The sequence below is a fragment of the Eptesicus fuscus genome, chromosome 6, assembly GCF_027574615.1.
Source record: "Eptesicus fuscus isolate TK198812 chromosome 6, DD_ASM_mEF_20220401, whole genome shotgun sequence".
NCBI lineage: Eukaryota > Metazoa > Chordata > Mammalia > Chiroptera > Vespertilionidae > Eptesicus > Eptesicus fuscus.
The window spans coordinates 44,317,525-44,339,706 of NC_072478.1; the positions used below are offsets into that span (position 1 = coordinate 44,317,525).

The following is a 22,182-nucleotide window of genomic DNA, read 5'->3' on the forward strand; positions in this document are numbered from 1 at the left end:
AGATGCTTTTGGAACCAGCTCTTTTTTGTTCTTCAGACTACTTTGATATGGCTGTGGGCAAGTTAATCTCTCTGAAATTTGTTTTCTCTTTCCTAAAAGAAGGTGATACATACCATGCAGGCATTACTAGGTCATATGAAGTAAATAGAATACAAGGCCTATTTTAGGTCAGCTTAATAATGAGCTTTTCAATATATAATACAGATGAATTTTAGATTTAATTTTTTTACTTTTTGCTATGAACTGATGAGTTTGCATTTGTCTGTAGATCATGTTTTTATCTATAGGGGAAAATGCGTCCTTGCAGATTATCAGCATGTGGACTGGTTGCATGTTTGAAGAAGAGCTATAGTAAACGAGAGGGGAAATTTTAGCATTCTCTTTAATAAAGAGGGTTTTTTTTATTTTCAGATTACTTCACTTAATTGTATTACCATATATTAACATCCTTTCTATTTACATATGGCTTTTCTTTTCCCCAGACTTGCCAGATCAAGTGTTAAGGGTCTTCAAAGCTGATCAGCAAAGCCGATACATCATGATCAGTAAGGACACCACGGCGAAGGAAGTGGTCATTCAGGCCATCAGGGAGTTCGCTGTGACTGCCACTCCTGATCAGTATTCGCTGTGTGAGGTCTCCGTCACACCTGAGGGAGTCATCAAACAGAGAAGGCTTCCAGATCAGCTTTCCAAACTTGCTGATAGAATACAGCTGAGTGGAAGGTATTCAATATCTATCTTTTTGGGTTTGTTTACCCGCCCCTTCAAACCCACATCAAAGTCTAAGAGATGTACACTTGCAAAGGGTTTTTAAAATGAGTAAGGACCTCCCAGCCATCTCAGTGGTTGACCGTTGACCTATGAACCAAGGCGGTCACAGTTCAATTCCGGTCGGGGGGCATGCAGGACGCAGCCAATCAATGATTCTCTCCCTTCATTGATGTTTCTGTTCCTCTCTCTGAAATCAATAAAAACATACTTTTTTCAAAAAAACCTTTCTTTTAAAAAAATGGGGGGGTAAGTATCCCTGCAGATTAAGAAGTTTTCCCCCTTCATCGGGAATTGCTTTATCAAAGTAAATGCACATAGTAGAGTTTGACCCTCACAGGGATCTCTGAAGGACTTGTTCAAAGCAAGGGCACTGTGGCCTGCATGTTGTTAACTGTACACCAGTGTGCAGGCAGTAACTTCTCATGCTCGCTCTTTAGGGCCCTGGGCTGGCAGAATGGTAAAGAAAGCCTGATGTAGAGTCACAGATCTCACTTATTCTTGGAAATGCGCGTTCACAAAAATGCTTTCTCATAACATTCTATTGTCATTTGCTCCTGCCTATGTGCCTCTTGTAGGAGTTCATTTATGTAGGCGGAGACATCTATGACAATGTAATTGGCTCATGCTGTGTATTGTATGTTATACTGTGAAAAACACTTCTTAACTCTGGCACCAGACTTCAGTTGCTGCAAGCTTGGTCCGCTGCTGAATAAGTGCTTATGTAACACATGCAATTTGCAAGAAAACATTGTACATGATTTTGTCGGTCCTTTGAATGGTATTTCCATTGATAGATATATGTAATTTGTATTCTCAAAGCATAGATTAGTAAAAAGTTGAAAAAATAGTTAAGTTTTGACTCTCATTTAATGACTAGATTCTGCACTAACTGAAAATTACATGGTTCCAAAGATCACATTTTTTTCCATGTTACTCACCATATGGAGTGTTTCTTTGTACTTGAATTTTTCATGCATCTAAACCCTGAAAAGATTCATTCAAAACTCGTTTTCTTGCTAACACCTATAACCTTCTACTCTTCTGCACTTTTACTTCATTGCCAACCCTGCCACTAGCAGGTAGTTTTTTTTATTTGGAGGTCGGTTTTTTCTCATTATTATTTCAATGTACGTTGATATATCTATAACCACGATGGAGTGCTACAAATCCCCATTGAGGTGACGATTCATGATTCACATTCATTATTCAGGAAAGTTAGAGATGGAGAGATGTCATGGGCTTCATCAGTAGCCAAAATCAGTAAGTCAGTGGCCCAAGGTATGTGATCTTTGCCATGTTTGCTTGGCAAAATATGCAAAAGACCAGTTTGGCAGAACTCCCTCTGTACTCATTCTGTTGCTTCTTTTATGAAATTTGACTTAGGGAAAGCATCTGTTTAAAAAAAAAAATCAAACATCTAGATTCTATTTTCAACAAGTTGCTTACAAAGCAAAAGGAGCACTATCTCTGAGTTCCTGTCTCTGCAACCGGTATTAATTAGTCATTGATCTTTGGTAGCCTCTGTTTCCTCATATGAAAAATAGTAGTAATGTCTGCCCTACTTACTGGTAGGGTTTTTGTGAAAATCCGATATTTAACAGTTAAAATCTTGTTTAGTTTTGTTCTACTCGTTGGATCAAATAGGGTGGAAATAGCTTATAGATTTTTTTTATTTTTTTTTTGGTATTTGAATAACTAAACTGGGATTGATTCAATATGAACCTATCAATAGCCACAGATTCTCTCTGGGAAAGTAGAACCATGACCTGTGTCTGATCTTCCTGCTTCCTCCTTAGAGCCTATTTCTTTATTTAAACTGAAAATTTTAGTTTAATTATTTTCTGTCATTTTTAGCAAAAAAAAAAAAAAAAGTAAAATAATGTAGAAATCAAGGAAGGATGAAAGAAAAAGGAATTACAACTGGTGCACACAAAAGTCCATGTGATTTGTTAATTTTCATCAATGATTTCTGAATAGGTGGTTCTATGATCTGGTGACTGAGGCAGCAACTACATTCTTTTTTTTGTCCTCACCAAGGATATGTTTTTATTGATTTTCAGAGAGAGAGAAAGAAACATTGATGTGAGAGAAACCTCGATTGGTTGCCTCCTATATACGCCCAGGCTGCAAACAAACCCACAACTTAGGTATGTACCCTGACCAGCAATCAAACCCACACCCTTTTGGTGTACAGGACGACACTCCAACCAACTGAGCCATCTGGCCAGGGCAGCAGCTACATTCTTATAGTCAAATAATTCTTCCATCATTCGATTCGGTGTTCTTTCAAATGTTCTATAAAAAATAGCAATGTTCTTTTAAGGAATATCATGAGACTGTTGCTTAGGCTTTGAATTCTATGTTTTTTTATAGATATTACTTGAAAAACAACATGGAAACAGAAACCCTTTGTTCAGATGAAGATGCTCAGGAGTTGTTGAGAGAGAGTCAAATTTCCCTACTGCAGCTCAGTACTGTGGAAGTTGCCACACAACTCTCCATGCGAAATTTTGAACTCTTCCGCAACATTGAACCTACTGAATACATAGATGATTTATTTAAACTGAAATCAAAAACCAGCTGTGCCAACCTGAAGAAATTTGAAGAAGTCATTAACCAGGAAACATTTTGGGTAGCGTCTGAAATTCTGAGAGAGACAAACCAGCTGAAGAGGATGAAGATCATTAAGCATTTCATCAAGATAGCACTCCACTGTAGGGAATGCAAGAATTTTAACTCAATGTTTGCAATCATCAGGTAAGAGAACATATTTGTCTTAAGATTCAATTCACTTTGCAGGTTAGAAATATGTATCAAACCAGGAACACCATATAATTTGTCTAAGTGTAGTCATTTTAATTGAATTATACTGAACAATTCTTTTTCTTGGAATCCTGATCCTGATCTTTAATTTTAAAAATCTCCTATATGCTGATTTGGAGCCCAGAAAATTTATATCCACTTTTTTTTTTTTTTTAAGCTCTGTAACCTTGGGAAAATTACTTGAACTTCTCTGAACATCAGTTTATTTCTCTGTAAAATAACAATTTGCTAAAGAGTTATGGAGCAGATTAAATGATATACAGTAGTCCCCCTTATCCATGGGGAATACGTCCCAAGACCCCCAGTAGATGCCTGAAACCATAGCTAGTTCCAAACCCTACATATGTTTTTTTTCCTGTACATATATACCGATGATAAAGTTTAATTTATAAATTAGGCAAAGTAAGAGGTTAACAACAATAACTAATAATAAAATAGGACAATTATAACAGTGCTAGAGGCCCGGTGCACGAATTCGTGCACGCATGGGGTCCGGCCGGCCTGCCCCGATGGGAGCCATTTGGGCAAGGCCTGGGGCGGGGCAGGGACTGCGGGAGGTTGGCCAGCAGACCCCGCCCCCGATCGGGGTTTGGGGGGGCTGACCAGAGGGAGGGGCCGCCCCCCCCACCCCCACCCCATCGGGCCGGTTGGCTGGCCACAGTGCACGTCATAGCGACTGGTTGTTCCAGTTGTTCTAGTCGTTCCAGTGGTTCCGGCGTTCCAGTCCCTTGGCTTTTATATATATAGATACTGTAATGAAAGTTATTGAATAGCTATGAGGACATTAATAAGTAAAATAAGGGTTACCTAACACAAGCTCTTCGATGCTGCAACAGTTGATCTGATAACCCAGAGGGCTACTAAGTGATTAACAGGCAAGGGGCGTATACAGCATGGCAGGCTGGACAAAGGGATGATTCACATTCCAAAGAGACAGAGCCAGAATTCATCAGATTTTATTATGCTGCTCAGAACAGGGTGCAATTTAAAACCTATTAATTGTTTATTTCTGGGATTATTTCATTGAGTATTTTTGTACTGTAGTTAGCCACAGGTAACTGAAACCATGGAAAGCAAAACAGTGGGTAAGGGGTGGACTGCTGTAATGTATGTGGAATCCCATCAGCCAGCACAGTGAAGATGCCCAGGAAATGTTCATTATTTTTCCCTTTCAATTGCTTAGATTTGAGGCTGGAGGAAACTATAAGCTGAAACAGTTTATATTGATGTTGATGGTGATTATTAAATTAGTCATTTTCTCTGTCTAGGAGTTTGATCATATTCTCATTATTATTATGGCTTTTGTTTTACTTTATTACTGTTAAGATGTTTGGCCAGTCTGTTATGTGCCAAGCACTGCTCTATGTATAGAGATAAACAAGGAAACAAAATTCTGTCCTCATGATACTTTCATTTTAGTGGTTTTGCTCATAGTAAACGGATCAGGAGGGTACAAAGGGAAGAAGAGTAACACAAAATCCCCTGATGCTAATCCCGCTTCCATCTTCCATTCTCATCACCTGGAGTTAGTAATAGTTTCTTATGAGTTTTTCTGTAAATTGTTATCTAGGATACACACAAAGGTGCTATATGCTAATCAACAATGCACTGTTTCACTTCCTTCATTTCATAAGGATGAGTCATTTCATTTTCTACCACTTTTCCTTTTTCCCTCTTAGTGGCCTAAACCTGGCACCAGTAGCAAGACTGCGAACCACCTGGGAAAAACTTCCCAATAAGTACGAAAAGCTATTTCAGGATCTCCAAGACCTGTTCGATCCTTCCAGAAACATGGCAAAATACCGCAATGTCCTCAATAGTCAAAACCTGCAACCTCCCATAATCCCTCTATTCCCAGTTATCAAGAAGGATCTCACGTTTCTTCATGAAGGTAAATGCAAAGTAGAGGATTTCTTCTTTCACTTGCGGAAGCATAGAATACATGTCAGGGATTAAGAAGTACAAACTGGTGGCTACAAAATAGCCAAGGGGATATAAAGTACAGCCTAGGGATTGTAGTCAATAATATGGTACTATATGTCTGTGGTGCCAAGTGGGCACTAAAGTTCTCGGGAGGATCACTTCATAAATCTATAATCGTCTAACCACCATGCTGTACACCTGAAACTATAATAAAATAATACTGAATGTCAACTGTAATTGAAAAATAAAATTTAGGAAATAGAATTTTTTTAAAAAGAGGATAAATGCCAGTGATTCCCTTTTTCTCCTTTGCCAATTGTAGGAAATGACTCAAAAGTTGATGGACTGGTTAATTTTGAGAAACTAAGGATGATTGCAAAAGAAATTCGTCATGTTGGCCGAATGGCTTCGGTTAACATGGACCCTGCCCTCATGTTCAGGACTCGGTGAGTATGTCCACTTCAGTGGCACGTGTGGGATTAGAGAAGGTTGAGTTTAGCTAATAAATGAGGGAAATTTGAATTATTTATATTTGTAGCTTGGCAGAAATTCTCTTAGGTCATGCAAAGAATCTCCACTGAGCTCTAATGTGAAACAAATAATCTTATTCTGTATCAACAGTATAAACAGTTTGTCCTTCAAACATTTTTCATCTAACATGAGGCACAATTACTTGTTCCTTATTTTTCAGAACAATTACTTGTAGAGCTAAAACTCATAATTGGTAGTATGAACTAAAATACGTAAATAACCCAAACAGCATCGTTTCAATATGCACACGATGGATTTAGCTGTCAGCATAGTAAAAGATGATTAATCCCATGAAAGAACAGGAGTCAGTCTCCTTTTAAAACAAAAAATTGAAATACATGTGTCTTTTGAGCCACATAAATATTTCTGGTCAAGTTGTGTGTGTGAGGTGATTATGCAGTTTAATGTTTGTGGGCTTCTTATACTGCTTATTCAGAAGTCTAGTCCTTTCTTTCTGAGCTTGTGATCTTTCTGTCTCTCTTTCTACACCCATGCTTCAATCTCCATGGCTCTCACTTACAGGAAGAAGAAATGGAGGAGTCTGGGGTAAGTGGTGGAGACTTGCATACCCACACCCAGTTCTTATTCTGCTCATTGCATTGTTTTCTTACCTGCTGTATTTCCTGATGCTTTGCATTTTTGCATTTTTTTCTTAACCCTCTTGCTCTAGCAGCATTTCAGTTGGCAAACTGATTTCCAGTTTAATCTGTTGGGGCTTTTGCTTTTGAGGTCATGATCCATGAGAGCTGTGAAATGATTGATGATTGTTCCGGGGACTGTAGGTCAGACATACTTGGAAGCTTTCAGAAAGATTTTACATTAATATAATTTCAGTGTTTTGAAATAGGAAAAGCCTAAAGTGGGAAGGGGGGTGGAGGGAATGTGAGATGGAAAAATTGTGCAATTTTAATTCCATTGCACAGATACTTGAGAAGTAAATATATAATATAAACGCTGCCCCTAGGTGTTAAAACTAAATTTTTTACAGCTCAACTAACTACTGTTTTCATTCTATAAACCAACTCTTTTGAAAAATAATTCTTAACAATTCATGTGCTAGTTTCTGTACATATGTTTACATTTGCATGACCATTTTATTAACAATTTGACCATATTACTTTAGAAACTCACTACATTTAACCCAAGGAGTAAGAAAATAATTGTAAACATTTAGCTAATTTTTTAAAATCTATGTAAAACATCCTCTTTAGGAGAAATAAATTTAATGTAAGTCCCAATTATAGCTGTGTTCTTGCATGAGCTTTTACATATAATTATATTATTATTATTTGCTGGCTTCTATGAGAGGTCTGCCTTGAATGAAAAGTAGAATTTCCTAGTTGGCACAGAACAGTCACCAAACCATATATATGTATGTGTGCAGGATTCTTTTTTAACTTTAAAAAAAATGTAATTCCTATTATTCTATATTCCTTTGTAACAGCTTACTTACCAGAATAAAGCATGTGACCTTTTGAATATAGAGTATTTTTCTAAGTCTTGGCACGTTTCAAAGAGGTAAAGTAATCCCATGCTAGAGTGAGCTGCATATCTACCTTTTCATCTTCCAGGTCCCTCAGCCAGGGTAGTACAAACGCAACGGTGCTAGACGTTGCTCAGACAGGTGGGCATAAAAAGCGGGTACGTCGTAGTTCCTTTCTCAATGCCAAAAAGCTTTACGAAGATGCCCAAATGGCTCGAAAAGTGAAGCAGTACCTGTCCAATTTGGAGCTGGAAATGGATGAGGAGAGTCTTCAGACGTTATCCCTGCAGTGTGAGCCAGCAACCAACACATGTGAGTGTTCCCTTCAAGTGGCTGCGGGATCTGGGGGGATGCAGGCGTGTTTCCTGTGCGATGGTCCAGGTGGTGACAGAGTAGGGCTTAATGCACTGAAGGGAGTAGCGCCCTGGACACCTTAAATGTTACTCTTGAATACCATGCAGCACTGCCCTAGGCTAGGCCTCGTGTTCAACTGGGTTAATGTGGGGAGGATGACACCGGAGACTTATTTAGGGGGCCTGTTGTGTTGGTTTCATCCCAACACAGCCAGTATGCAGGCAGGGGCCACGTGTGTGATGTGCCTCCCATTTGCATTCCTTATATTCTCACATAGATACCTCCAAAGTGAAGGACAACCTGAGAGGGGGTGAGGGCCCCACCAGGTCGGAGCAGGGCCCAACTAGGTATGCTGGCTGCCCTTTGTCCCCTCAGCCCAGACAGAACTGGGCATTACGTTCCCCTACCACGGAAAGCAGTAGTTCTGCTAATTCTGCTACACAACGAAGCACAGCTCAGACTAATGTGAGGCATCCCAGCTGTTAAAAACCTGGCCAGGCTAGAAATGGGGCCACTTTTCTCTTCATTTGCATCTGAATCTGTAAGACAGAGGCATTTTCTATTTAGGACATGGCTGGATCTTGTATGGGCAAGTTTGAAAGCACCTTCTGTAGAATATAAATGTTATATTTATATTGAGAAAACTCACGTTCTTAGCTTTACCCCTAACATTATAGAAGCTCTGTGCGTCATGATGAAGCGCTTGTCCTCTGAGGTCAGATGGGTCTGAGTTCACGTCCTGTCTGTTCCTCCGCCCAGCAAGGTCACCTTAGGCAAGCTACTTGAGCTCCCTAGTCCTTAGCTCCCTTATGTGTACAATTGCAGGAAGTATGCATATGTAATTGAGTTGGTTTTAATATTAACATACGATACATACAGCATTTAATTGCCCTAATAAATTGGTTTGCTTTCTATCTGCTATGGAATTATACACTTAGTATAACACTCAAGCAGTATCAGCTGCTCTTAGTTGACATAACTCTACCCCTTAGGAGAAAGAATTTGATAGTAAGAAGATATATTTATTAAGTAAAAACTAAGCTTATATATGCCAAAGGCTTTCGGACACCATTTTAGAAAAATATTTCTAACAGTTTTCCTGTCGTAGTTTCTATGATATACTTGTGTTATTTTATATGCACACACACGATGTGTTAAGCTATCCATGTTTTTCTATTTTTATTTTTAATGTTGTCTTTAATAGTATAATCACCTTTGTGATAGCTAGTTTCTTAAGGTAAATACCTTTGTCCCTGTCATGCCTTTAATACTTTCTATAACTAGGGTTCTTCCCCTACCCCCTTTCTGTCCTTTGTGTAGGCAACAGGAAAAAAAGATACACGTTTTAGTATTCTACCTGCAGAAAATGCTCATGCAGTTCTAAAATTATCTTGTATGTAGCTATTAACTTCTTAAATTTCTTGTTCTATTTTCAATCCAAACAATTATCAGTGCCTAAGAATCCTGGTGACAAGAAGCCTGTCAAAACTGAGACCTCCCCAGTGGCTCCGAGGGCAGGGTCACAGCAGAAAGCACAGCCGCAGCCCCAGCAGCCGCAGCCACCACATAAAGTCAACCAAGGACTGCAGGTTCCCGTGTCCCTTTATCCTTCCCGAAAGAAAGTGCCCGTCAAGGATCTCCCACCCTTCGGTAGGTGATAAACTCATGTCCCCTTGCGGTGCTACTCACTGTCACGTTTTTCAGATTAGGGGGAAATGCTTGTCTTGGATCACTTTGTCTAATACTCTTGAGTCTCCCCCTGATTATTATCTCTTAATAAAGCATTGGTGTTTAGTAAGTTAACCCTTTGCACTCGCTTGCTTTTTTCTCGATTCCTTTATTCTAATGCTAACCGTGTTGAGTCACACTCGACATCCGAGTGCAAAAGGTTCAACTTTGAGTCAGTGGGAGGTACTGATTTTACAGAGGATCTCATTTAATCGTGCTCTTCACTCAGGAGGGTGACCTTTGCTCATGGTGTCTACTCAGCAAGCTCAAAAATATCTCCATACAGCCAAATTATTTTATGAATAAATATATGAATGAAAGAAAACAATGTTAATAAAAGGAATTTTTTTTTTCCAAAAAAAAGGATAGCACCCAGCCTGTATGGCTCAGCGGTTGAGTATCGACCCAAGAACCAAAAAGTCACAGTTCAGTTCCTGGTCAGGGCACATGCCCAGGTTGCAGGCTTGATACCCAGTCACAGTTCAGTTCCTGGTCAGGGCACATGCCCAGGTTGCAGGCTTGATACCCAGCATGCAGGAAGCTGCTGATCAATGAGTCTCTTGCATCATTTATATGCCTATCTCCCTCTCCCTTCAATAAAAATATATATATTTTTTAAAATCTTGCTTTCAAGGTGATTTTTGAAAAGATTGTATTAAAACAACATCAAACACATGAGTTAAAATGAAGGGTTAGATCTTTGTTAAATTTCATTGCTTCTTTTTTAATGAATTCTGTTAAGAACATCAAAACTAGCATTTTACTGAGATAGTTTCAGTATATAATGCTTTCCCAAATATCTTTTTGTTGTTCAAAGCAAGGTAATTGAGAATGCCTCATAATATTTACTTCGTAAAACATTTTAATGTGACTCTATTTCTAAATTTTTTCCTTTCTTTAAATCACCTTATATTGGCATATATTACCCTTTTTTCCCCACCAACCCTCATTTTACTTGCTCACACTTGACAGTAGATCACTCCCTTCTGACTGTCTGTCAGCCTTCCTCTATGGTCTTTTACCTACTTTTTTGGGTCGGCTTCACCATTCTCTTTCATCTATTTACTTGAGCAAATATTAACTGAATGGAATTCCTTAGAGCTCTTTTATTTGCTTTTCTTACTGCTTCCTTTTAGCTCTTGACTCTTGACTTTTCTCCCATCATTCCACTTCACCTGAGCTCTGACATATCCAGTAACATCAAAATACCTGTCTCCAGCTCACACCTGACTTCTTAGTATTAAACATTCTTTTTTTTTGTTGTGTAACATATTGTTGAATAACGATGGTGATTGCATTAAGATTTAGACCCAAAAACAGTCCATCTCTAGACTCTGGCAGATGTCAATCAGAAATCAAACGAGGGCTATCTTATGCCTTCTATAAGCTTGCTGTCTATATTGTGAAGAGTACAAAGACCATTGAAATTGTGAATAGCTTGAATCTAAATGTAATATTAAATCTTAACACAAAAAAAGTTTTTTAGTTATTAATGTTATTTCTTTTCAGTCTTGAAAATACATATTTGTTTGTTTGATTTTTCTCTTAAAGGCATAAACTCTCCACAAGCTTTAAAGAAAATACTTTCTTTGTCTGAAGAAGGAAGTCTGGAACGACACAAGAAACAAGCAGAAGATACGATATCAAATGCATCTTCACAGCTTTCTTCTCCTCCCACTTCTCCACAAAGTTCTCCAAGGAAAGGTAGATTAAATTACTTCTTATTTCCTTTATAGCAATCTATACATTTCACCTCTAACAGATTTCAGAGTTATATATTAGGTCATTTTTTACATTGTAGAGTCATCTAAAATGATCTAATATATAACAACCAATGGGTTTTTTCTTCTCAGTTTACAAATTTGGAAGACTTCTTGGTATGTTTACTCTTATAGTAAGTAGCGTTAAACTTATACTAGTAACTACATAAAGCCTTCAGAAAATAAATTTAAATTTTTTCTTGGCTGTGATTGTGGAAATAATTCTTTTTATACTAAAAGTTGTTCTAACTTAAATATGATTATATAACAATTACAGAGTAGAAAGCTTTGAAAACATAAGAAAAACTAATACCTTCCTGATTTATTTTTTCATTGTATTAACACGGGTCTTGATTACCTACTTTGTTGCTACCTCTTTTTATTTTTAAAAAGATTAGCTTTTAGGCAGTCAGTCTCTTACGTTGATGCTTTCTTATATTAGAATAATAGATATGCCACAAAAGCCCCCAGGTTACTTTCTCTCTACTTTTTTTTTTTTTTTTCCTTCTCGTATGTATCAAAACTCACACTGAACAATGAATTCTGGGTTGCAAAAGAGGCTCTATTTTTAGCAACTGTCTACCCTTTCATTGAATGGGTATAAACTAGTAGTAAATGGCTAAGAGAGTTTTCCCTAGAAGGAGACCAAGAAGATTAATAAATTGTGAGATTTCACTGAATTGACCAATACCTCTTCTGCTTTACTTTATAGATATTTCAGACATCTGTGCATTTTGTGTGGGCATCAGCCTCTGCTGTTCTTGTTAAACGGATCTCTCTGAATTCTTTTCTCGTCCCGTTGTCAGGTGGCAGTGGCAATCAGCTGAGATCTTTTGGCTCCGGGCAGTTGGACTTAACCAGTTCCTCCTCTTCTCTTGGAAGTGAGAACAGTAACAAGAATAACAATGCACCACGGACCTATGGGATAGGTGGGGTTTATAGAACCAAAGATGGGTGGGAAAGAGGAGTCATCTCAGTAAAGGAAAATGGAAGCATTTCTCTAAATGTCAAGCGCTCCATCTGAGGGATTATTTTCTAGAGATTTTTTTTTTTTTAAGCAGACTGTTTAGGGAAGGTTTTAGGTCTTGTCTGTCAGCACTTTAGTGTGGTTTATAAAAAGACATTTCCTAGATGAACACATTAAATCTTATCAAGACCTGTGCAACCTTTAAAAAATAAATCAGGAATTAACAAGTTACTCAAAGGATGGGGAAGTACTATTTAGAGAATAAATGAGCAACATTGAGGTGCCCTAGATTTTAACTTTTTTATCAGGTAAGTGGCATTGAAAAATGGCATTGCATACATATGATCATGTAAAGTCAATATTTTAAGTAATATGAGATCCTTAGTGATGTTGTAAAAGAAAGGAGTACTGAGAAAGAAGATTTGGGTTTGTTTGTTTTTTATTAAAAATATCAAGATATTTTTTGTGACTTTCAAAATTATTTTTAGCAACAAAGGGAAGTTAAGGGTTGTTCAGGTCAAAAAACAGACATCTGTTTAGACATTTTAAAGTGATGGTCTAGGGAGAAAATGGAGATTTGTACATTACATCTTCTAAAACTACTGGCTTTTATGCGATTTGTCCAATATATTGTTAATCTTAAAAAACCAAATGACAGAAACCCAAAGATTTTTTCCAGGTTTTATTGCTTTTTCTTATTTACCAGCTTAAAATTATAAATATTTCCCGTTGAATTATTCTATGCCATAAAGTTCTAAAAATTGGAAACAAGATTACTGACTTTGCAGTTTGCAAAAAATATACTTTAAAATCTGATCATGGTTATTCTTCATGGTCTTTTATATAGACTAACAATAGTTGAATTTGTATTTAAGGGAGCTAAGAATAGTTGACCAGCACCATGATTTCTACATTACTTCCTGGCTCGTATAGCAGTATTTTCTTTTTTCCTCTCTAAACTTTCAGTAAGCAAGTCAAGCTTTATTTGAGTTTAAATTGACTTTGTCTTAGTCACCTGTTCTCCAAGTAAAATGCATTTTTCCCCACTCTAGTGGTGATAGCTTTGGCCTGCATTTGGTATTTGCTTCTCTTTGGAAGACTTCAGATTTATGCTGTAAACCTATAGTGTCTAATTACTGTGGTTGTATTTCCCCTGCAGGCTATACTCTGGCTCCCAGTGGTACTGTGGATAATTTCTCAGATTCTGGTCACAGTGAGATTTCTTCACGATCCAGTATTGTCAGCAATTCTTCCTTTGACTCAGTGCCCGTCTCGCTGCATGATGAGAGGCGCCAGAGGCATTCTGTCAGCATCGTGGAAACAAACCTAGGCGTGGGCAGGATGGAGAGGAGGACCATGATTGAGCCCGATCAATACAGCTTAGGGTAGACGCCTTTTCTTTAGTGTTCTTTTACATCCTGTCTTTCATCTTTTAAAAACAAGTCCTTTTTCTAGATGTGTATTTCCATTTGTTTTGCATAATGCCTAAGAACTTTTCTCCCATCCCAGTTACTAATTTTCACAGTATCTGGATTAGTAAGTACCATGTTATTTCTCTTGTGCTTTTCAGAGTTAGCTTTATTCTTATTGGAACATAGTGGTTCTGTGCTGAAGGCAGAGGGTGACTTTCCGATGTATCTCAGTTCTTTTGTATGAGCTTTCCTCTTGATATAATCAGATTATATTGAGCCTTTTGAGGAATATGTTTCTTTATTATAAGCAAGTACTTGCTCTTTCCCGCTATATTTATTTGATGGTGATGACAAGGTGAGAAAATTGGGCATGGCAGAAATGGCCCCATTATAGTGCATAGCAATTCAGTGGTGCTTTCATCTGCTGCCTGGGATGAAAGAAAGCCCCTTTCTAGGAAAAGGTATTTTGGTCTTATCATAGATGTATCAGTTAACAGTCTTGCTTTTGCTTTCTCGTGTCTTTTGACCACTTAGGTCCTACGCACCAATGTCTGAGAGTCGGGGCTTATATGCCACAGCAACAGTAATTTCTTCTCCAAGCACAGAGGAGCTTTCCCAAGACCAGGGGGATCGCGCTTCACTCGATGCTGCCGACAGTGGCCGTGGGAGCTGGACCTCATGCTCAAGTGGTTCCCATGATAATATCCAGACCATCCAGCACCAGAGAAGCTGGGAAACGCTTCCATTCGGGCACACTCACTTCGATTATTCAGGGGATCCTGCAAGTATCTGGGCCTCAAGCAGCCATATGGACCAAATGATGTTTTCTGATCATAGCACAAAGTATAACCGGCAGAATCAAAGTAGAGAGAGTCTTGAACAAGCCCAATCCCGGGCAAGCTGGGCCTCTTCCACGGGCTACTGGGGAGAAGACTCAGAAGGGGACACAGGCACAATAAAGCGGAGGGGTGGCAAAGATGTCTCCATTGACGCTGAGAGCAGCAGCATGCCGCCCGTGACCACGGAAGAAACCAAGCCTGTCCCCATGCCTGCCCACATAGCTGTGACACCAACTACTGCAAAGGGACTTATTGGTAAGCTTATTGGGGAGCTTGTCCGGTCTGGATCGTGGCTTTAATCTAACTTATTTTAAAAGTAAAGTCGTGTTTGTGGTTCTTTTCCTTATTTTCCTCATGGCTGTATAGGGGTTGAAATGAATAGTGGTTAAGAGCGTAGGTCCTGTGGTCGGGTACATATCTGTATTTTCTAGCACAGTGTACAATCAGTCCTTGGCTAACAAAATCTGTAGGTTATCGTATGGTTATATTCTGGTCTCATATTGATCTTTTTTATCTGAAAATTATCAAGAAGGATGGCCATTCTCTGTAGAAGAAGAATTTTTATTTAATGGAAGCTTTTAAATATTTTATTATTCTATTTTGTTCCCTTGAATTGTAATTAAAACTTTATACTTTGCATATTTAGAAATCTTCTATTGATTTTGTTATGCAGACAAATGGTTTCTGTGCTAAACAAATTCTCCCTGTGCTTTATGGAACCAAGGAAAGGGTGCTAAGAGATAACGTAATGAGGGAAGAGCTTAGGAGTCAGGCGGATTGGGGTTGGAATCACTGTTTTGCTCCTTTTCTAGCTTTGTGGCATTGGGCAACGCACTGGACTCTCTCTGTTTCCTCATCTGTAAAATGAGTTTAGTAATCTCTACGAATACAGTTGGTGTGAGGATTAAAGGAATTCTCTGTGAAGCACCTAGAACAGCTCCCAGATAGTAATTGATAAATGCATGGAAGATGCTGTTGTTTTGCTATTGCTATTTCTTTTGTGAAGTTGTATCCGGAAGAATTTTTCTGTGTCATATTTAATGTCTATAGAATTGAAGTGGAAAAACACATTATAGAATATAGAATGAGAGCCCGGCCATTGCTGCTTAGTGGTTGTGCATTGGCCCATGCACCACTAGGTTGCCATTTCGACTCCTGGTCAGGGCACATGCCTGGGTTGCGGGCTCCATCGCCTGTGGAGGGGTGGTGTGCAGGAGGCAGCCAGTTGATGTTTTTCTGTCATTGATGTTTCTATATCCCTCTCCTTCCCTCTCTCTGAAACCAATAAAAACATATGTTTTTTTTTAAAAAAAAAGAATATAGAGAAATTCTGGAGTGTAATCATTACAGACATCATTTTTATTTGTTGGGAAATTGTAATTATTTATCATGTAAATAGTCATAAGGAGATGTCAAACTTAATATCCTTTCCAGATGAATGAGGAGATAACTATTAATACCTATTCTTAGGTTGCACATTTTAAACACTTTCTTTTAATAAATTAATACTCAGACTTATTGATGCAAAGGAAAGAAGAATGTTTTAGTTCCTAACAGTTGAGCCTAGAAAGTTCAAGAAAATAAACCTTTGTCTGGCTGGTGTTGCTCAGTGGTTGAGCATTGACCTATGAACCAGGGGGCCACAGTTGGATTCCCAGTTAGGGCACTTGGCCAGGGTGCTGGCTCGATCCCCTGTGAGTGGCATGCAAGAGGCAGCTGTTCAATGATTCTCTCTCATCATTGATGCTTCTGTCTCTCGCTCCCTTTTCGTTCCTCTTTGAAATCAATAAAAATAAAATTTTCAATGGAAAATAAAACTTTGATTTTACTTGCCTTTACAGATTTCTTGTTCCAGGTTATGAACATTAATAATATTAATAACAGGGTTTTAAGAGGAATACATACCTTACACATAGTTTTAGCGTTTTTAAATTCGCATCATTTTTGGTGCCACTTTCCCAATTTTTTTTTTAAAGCAAAGAACCTTTTTTTTTTTTAATTGATCATTAGCATTTCTAAGTCGAAGAAGCTGATCTGACAGTTGTCGAGAGCAGTGGCCCTGGTTCAACAGGTAGATAGTGTAGCTGCCAAGCGACACTGGGTTTTGCTTTGAGAGATGCTTCTAAGTGCCCGTAGCTCCTGGCTGCCACTGCTGACCAACTAGATGAGTGTAAAATAAGCGTGATGGGACTCTAGTTAGAAAAGCATTTAAATTCACTGTGTTTCAAAGTGGGCCCAAGACCTGAAGTAATGTGGAATTGATGCTCTGCCTGAGGAGGAAAATGCCCGGCAGAGAGGGTTTGCCTGGGGTAGGGAGAGAGGAAGGAACTTGCACCAGGCACGGTATGCCAACATGTTGCAGGCATAGTACTGGGTACCTTTTATGTTCTCTCCTTGCTTCATTTCTACAGTAAACCCAAGTGTTAGGTGTTAATCTTATTATTCTTTTATAGTTTAGACAAGTTTTGAAGTAGTTCATTTAAAGTTAAAGGAACTGAACCTGCCTAGTAGCTTCTCTCACCCATTATTTGGCCACACAGAGATAACCACTGTGAATATTTGGTTTAGTCAACATCCATTCCCCTGCCTCCCATGTCCCCCACCGCTATATCTGTCTCATATCACACAGAATCACATTTGCTGTTGTAGTGTGTGTGTGCTCTTAACAATTATTTTATCGGTTTTTGTGGGCATTGGTGCATGAAGTATTCTTCCACAGCACTTTTTAATGGCTGGTGCCTTGTCTTCACTACAGCGCGGAAGGAGGGCAGGTATCGAGAGCCCCCACCCACTCCTCCAGGCTACATCGGGATCCCCATCACTGACTTCCCAGAAGGGCATTCCCATCCGACCAGGAAACCTCCAGACTACAACGTGGCGCTTCAGAGATCTCGGATGGTCGCCCGCCCCTCTGAGGCAGCCGGGCCCTCCCCCGCCCCGCAGCCACAGGCGCATCCCGGGGCTGGCAGGCCCGTGAACAAGCCCCAGTGGCATAAACCCAATGAGTGCGACCCGCGCCTCGCCCCCTATCAGTCTCAAGGGTTTTCTACCGAGGAGGACGGTACATACTCATTCTTAAAACCGTAACGTTAGATGTGTTCGCTTGTGTTGCCTGTAAGCTTGCCAAGGCGTTTGTGCTTTCTTAACACTGTGATCACTTGTGTCTTCAGCCATATCCTGCACATTTTATAGTGAAGAGTTCCAAACTTAGGGTTAAGCTTTTGACCACTCTGTGTGTGTGTGTTTTCTAAAGGGCTCAAGAAATTCCAGAGATTGCAGAATTGGTCAATTGAATAAAGTGTGTACGTGGCTGAGTTTTTCTCCTAATTCTCAGTGTTCTATGGAAAGATTATACTTGGACTTTTAATGAGTTCCAAATGACAGTCTGAGAAATACAATTCTCTATAACTCTTTTGCCTTCCTTCTACAATCCTTCCTCAAGCTATATTGAGAAGGAGGAGGGAGATCATGCACTCGATCTCCTTTCTTTTTTTAAGTTTTGATTTGAACATGTTTTGGTATACAAATAATCGTTATAGAAAAAAAGCAAAACAGGATAAATGAAAATTACTTAGAATCCTGTCACTTGCAGATAACCTGTTAACGTTTTGTTATATATCCTTCTAGACTTTTTTTATGTAGGTGTGTATTATTTAAAAAGCCACATGCTGTTTTAAAACTTGTGTCAATGAACTCATTATTAAATAGACTCATTGTCTATACTGTGTGTACATATTTAAATAGGCTTTATATATACTTTATTTTAAAGTGTTTATTATTAATAATCATCACCTAGAGAAAAAGGCAAGGATTTTAAGTGAGGTATACTAAAAAGGAGAGCTAAGGTATTTTTCTTAAGCACATCAGCTAACCTCTCCTCTCAGCACCAGCAGGACTTACTTGCTCATCACTTTCTCTCTCTTTCCTGGTTGTGTTTGCAGAAGACGAACAAGTATCTGCTGTTTGAGGCACAGGCTTTTCTGGATCCAGAGTGAGCCACCCGCAAGGAGAGCACAAGAAGACGTCCCTAGCATCCGGGCCTTGGAACTCACATTCTGAGGATGGTGGACCAGTTTGCCTCCTTCCCTGCCTTAAAAGCAGCATGGGGCTTCTTCTCCCCTTCTTCCTTTCCCCTTTGCATGTGAAATACTGTGAAGAAATTGCCCTGGCACTTTTCAGACTTTGTTGCTTGAAATGCACAGTGCAGCAATCTTCAAGTCCCCACTGTTGCTGCCTGCCACGTCACACAGTATCATTCCACATTCCAAGATCACCACCACAAGAGGATGCACCCCGGCTGCACTTCTCAATGCCTGGAAAGATTGTTTTTAAATCTTCCTTCTAGATTTCAATCCAGTCCTAGCACTCGGTCTCATTGGGATAATGAGAAAAGCTAGCCATCGAACTTCTCGGGGCCTTTAACCCACCAAGGAAGACAAAGAAAAACAATGAAATCCTTTGAGGACAGTGCTTGTCCACTTGTTTACAATGTCCTCCTTTTTTTTTTTTTTTTTTTTTTAATGAATTTAAAGATTGTGTTCAGAGAGTCAATGTTATATCCACTTAATGATTACAGTATTATTTTGAACCTTTAAGTAGGGTTGCCAGCCAGGGTTTCTAAAAAAACAAAACACAAAAAACCAAATATGCCGGACAGGGTGTGGCCACAGCAAGAAGAGGGGAAGACCTGGCGTGGGGCCCTGTCTTCCCGTGTCCTTCAGGCCTCCCCCGTGAAGTGCCCTATCCTGGAGAAGTATAAACTGTTAGCCAATCACTCAGATACCAAGACACCCCTCCACTCCTTCCCCAGTGGGTGGGGTTCTCCTGTCAAACTGTTTGCACATGGCCAGGGGAGGGAAATAGGACGCCTGTGTCCTGTGTCTGAGCCTTATGGAGTGCAGGACGGTGTCGTTTGAGGGTGTGTCCTGCTCCATTGACATGGATGGCAACCCCTGCCCCCCCCCCTTTTTTTTTAAGTTATGTTTCTTTGATTTTTGTTCATTTAGTTTTAGGGATTTTTTGTTTGTTTGTTTGTTTTTTTCAAGAGAAATGTTTATAACTGGATAGCATTGCAGTGAAAGCAGCTTGGGATGTTGGAGCTAATGCCAGCTGTTAGTACTGCTCTTTCAAGACAGCCTCCCTTTACTGAATTGGCATTAGGGACTAAACAAGCCTTGACCGTGATCAAAGATCAAAAGATCCCAAACTTGGTGGGAGATGCCAGCCTTCGCCAGGGTGGGGTTAGTCGCCGGAGACTAACCTGGAAGTGGCTTAATGGACGCACGACGGATAGAGAAGGCCTAAGTGTAGCAACCACCTGCTCACAGCTGCTATTAACCCTATAATGACTGAAATGACCCCTCCACTCTATTTTTGTGTTGTTTTTGCACAGACTCCGGAAAAGTGAAGGCTGCCAATCCGAGTAGTACTCAAATGTGAGGAACTGCTGGTCTTGGATTTTTTTTTCCATTAAATTCAGCTGATCATATTGATCAGTAGAGAAACGTAAATAGCTTCAAATTTTAAAAAGAGTCAAAATGCAGTGTTTTTTCACTGTATCAAACAATGTCAGTGCTTTATTTAATAATTCTCTTGTCTCATGGCATTTGTCTACTTGCTTATATATTACATTGTCAATTAAGCATTTGTAATTTTACATGTAATATGCATTCTTTGCCAGTTTTATTATATAGGCTATGGACCTCATGTGCATATAGAAAGACAGAAATCTAACTCTACCACAAGTTGCACAAATGTTATCTAAGCATTAAGTAAGCGTAGAACATAGGACTGCTAATCTCAGTTCGCTCTGTGATGTCACGTGCAGAATGTACAATTAACTGGTGATTTCCTCATACTTTTGATACTACTTGTACCTGTATGTCTTTTAGAAAGACATTGGTGGAGTCTGTATCCCTTTTGTATTTTTAATACAATAATTGTACATATTGGTTATATTTTTGTTGAAGATGGTAGAAATGTACTATGTTTATGCTTCTACATCCAGTTTGTATAAGCTGGAAAATAAATAAATATAACATAAAGCCTTGTCTATATTCTTAATGAATCGTGCATGCTTTTTATTGTCAAAGTGCAAGAAAGCCCTTGGGTCTCACAGTAGGGGCAAATCCTTGGGAAGCTGAGGAGACCTGGCCTGTGTAGCCCCAAACTGTCCAATAGCCTGTTCTCTTAGAAAAGAAAAGAAATTAATATCATTAATGTTAACACAGGCCAAGCCATATTTAGAATTTACAGTTTTTCTTGAGATTCAGTGAAAAATGCAGATGGTATCACTATATATATCTACAGAGCATTTGTCTCTTCTCTACCTTTTCCAGTAAAAATAGCTGTGGGACCTAATATTTTGTCCCCAGTATACATACTAAGAAAGGACCTCAGAAAACTTAAACAGGAGTTCAAGATCATAACCACCAACACTACAATTTAGCTAATGACTTGGGACTTCTAATGGGCACATAAAATATTGTTCCGTCTGAGTTCTCAGGGGTGGTAAGTATGAATACTATTTCAGTCTATCAGAAGGGCACCTATATTTAAAAAAGTGAAAGTTTGTTAAGCAGCAACCTATTGAAATACACTTTGAAGTCAAGGACTCGTTTTTTAGCCTCGAGCAGACCTAAATGAAAGGACTATCCGTCATTCAGTGGGAAGCCCCTGAGGTCGGAGTGGAACATACGGGAGCACAGGCACCAAACAGGAGAAAATGGGTGGAAGTCTAAAAAGGGGTCAGGAATTGGCTCCTGATGCTAATGTGGCCACTTGGCCAAACCTAAAAATCGTTCTGAGGCATTTGTGCTAGCTGACTTGGTGAGTAAATTTTGAAAATCTGGCCATCAAGACAATTAGAGGATTAAAACCAGTGGCTTCAACCGTACCTTTGTGTAAATGCAGGTACTGTGTGTATGTATGTGTTGTGTGCTCTCCTCTATCATCTTTTCAACTTAAAAGCCATTACCCAGGAACACGCCTAACAAAGCAAGAACCTATGCTCTTGAATGCAATGCCCTATTCAAGTTTCTGCTGTTCAAAAAGCTTAATTTTCTCAAGTCTGTTTGGAAAAATACTAAGAATCTGATGTTCTGAACAATAACCTCTTTGCCATCACTTTTTGTATTCTGTGCTGAAAACAGGAAAATGACAAATTGGGATGGTTACTACAATTCCCCTTTGAGGTTTTAGATTACCTTTAAGTAGCAAAGGACTTGTCTTGTTTCAGGGTTTCAAGAAATATGTGCTCATCAGATGTAATCAATAGCAGTGACAGAGTTTAATCTATGTCATGTTAATAGCAGAACTTTGCCAAGTTTTTTTGGAATGTTGTATAAAGTATTGGCAAACATCTGAGGCTTCCTCCTTAATCAAGAAGGCCAACCAAACCATGTCTGTTTTCATACATACAGTTTAAAGGCCTTCAAATATTTCCTTAACTGTGATCCTTTTCCCTCTATAAAGATGTATAGAGTTTATGCTCATCTATGCTTTAATATAATTCATCTCCAGTTCACTGATATCTTTCAAAATATTCTTGGATGATGCAAGCTGTTGAAAATGTGTGTATTAGCACACTTGT

General features: G+C 39.0%; 1 protein-coding gene and 1 non-coding gene across 3 annotated transcripts in view; one reads left to right on the plus strand and one right to left on the minus strand.

Moving 5' to 3' along the window:
- Positions 1-20,635, plus strand: part of RAPGEF2 (Rap guanine nucleotide exchange factor 2) — a 237,033-nt gene extending 216,398 nt beyond the window's left edge. The window contains exons 19-31 of one of the 2 annotated variants that reach the window (XM_028152315.2): positions 483-723; positions 3,145-3,528; positions 5,274-5,485; positions 5,840-5,963; positions 6,571-6,594; positions 7,620-7,843; positions 9,338-9,535; positions 11,165-11,317; positions 12,180-12,254; positions 13,500-13,725; positions 14,287-14,846; positions 17,347-17,652; positions 18,533-20,635. In XM_028152315.2, the coding sequence (XP_028008116.2) occupies positions 483-723; positions 3,145-3,528; positions 5,274-5,485; positions 5,840-5,963; positions 6,571-6,594; positions 7,620-7,843; positions 9,338-9,535; positions 11,165-11,317; positions 12,180-12,254; positions 13,500-13,725; positions 14,287-14,846; positions 17,347-17,652; positions 18,533-18,558 (2,753 nt within the window). In that variant the 3' untranslated portion in view covers positions 18,559-20,635. The remainder of the gene's footprint in view (positions 1-482; positions 724-3,144; positions 3,529-5,273; positions 5,486-5,839; positions 5,964-6,570; positions 6,595-7,619; positions 7,844-9,337; positions 9,536-11,164; positions 11,318-12,179; positions 12,255-13,499; positions 13,726-14,286; positions 14,847-17,346; positions 17,653-18,532) is intronic. The other variant, XM_028152317.2, reaches the window with a different exon arrangement.
- LOC114233454 (small nucleolar RNA SNORA40) lies at positions 11,871-11,994 on the minus strand. Its single transcript, XR_003619594.2, has one exon. It is a non-coding gene; the product is annotated as a small nucleolar RNA SNORA40 (small nucleolar RNA).
- Positions 20,636-22,182: the final 1,547 nt, after the last annotated feature.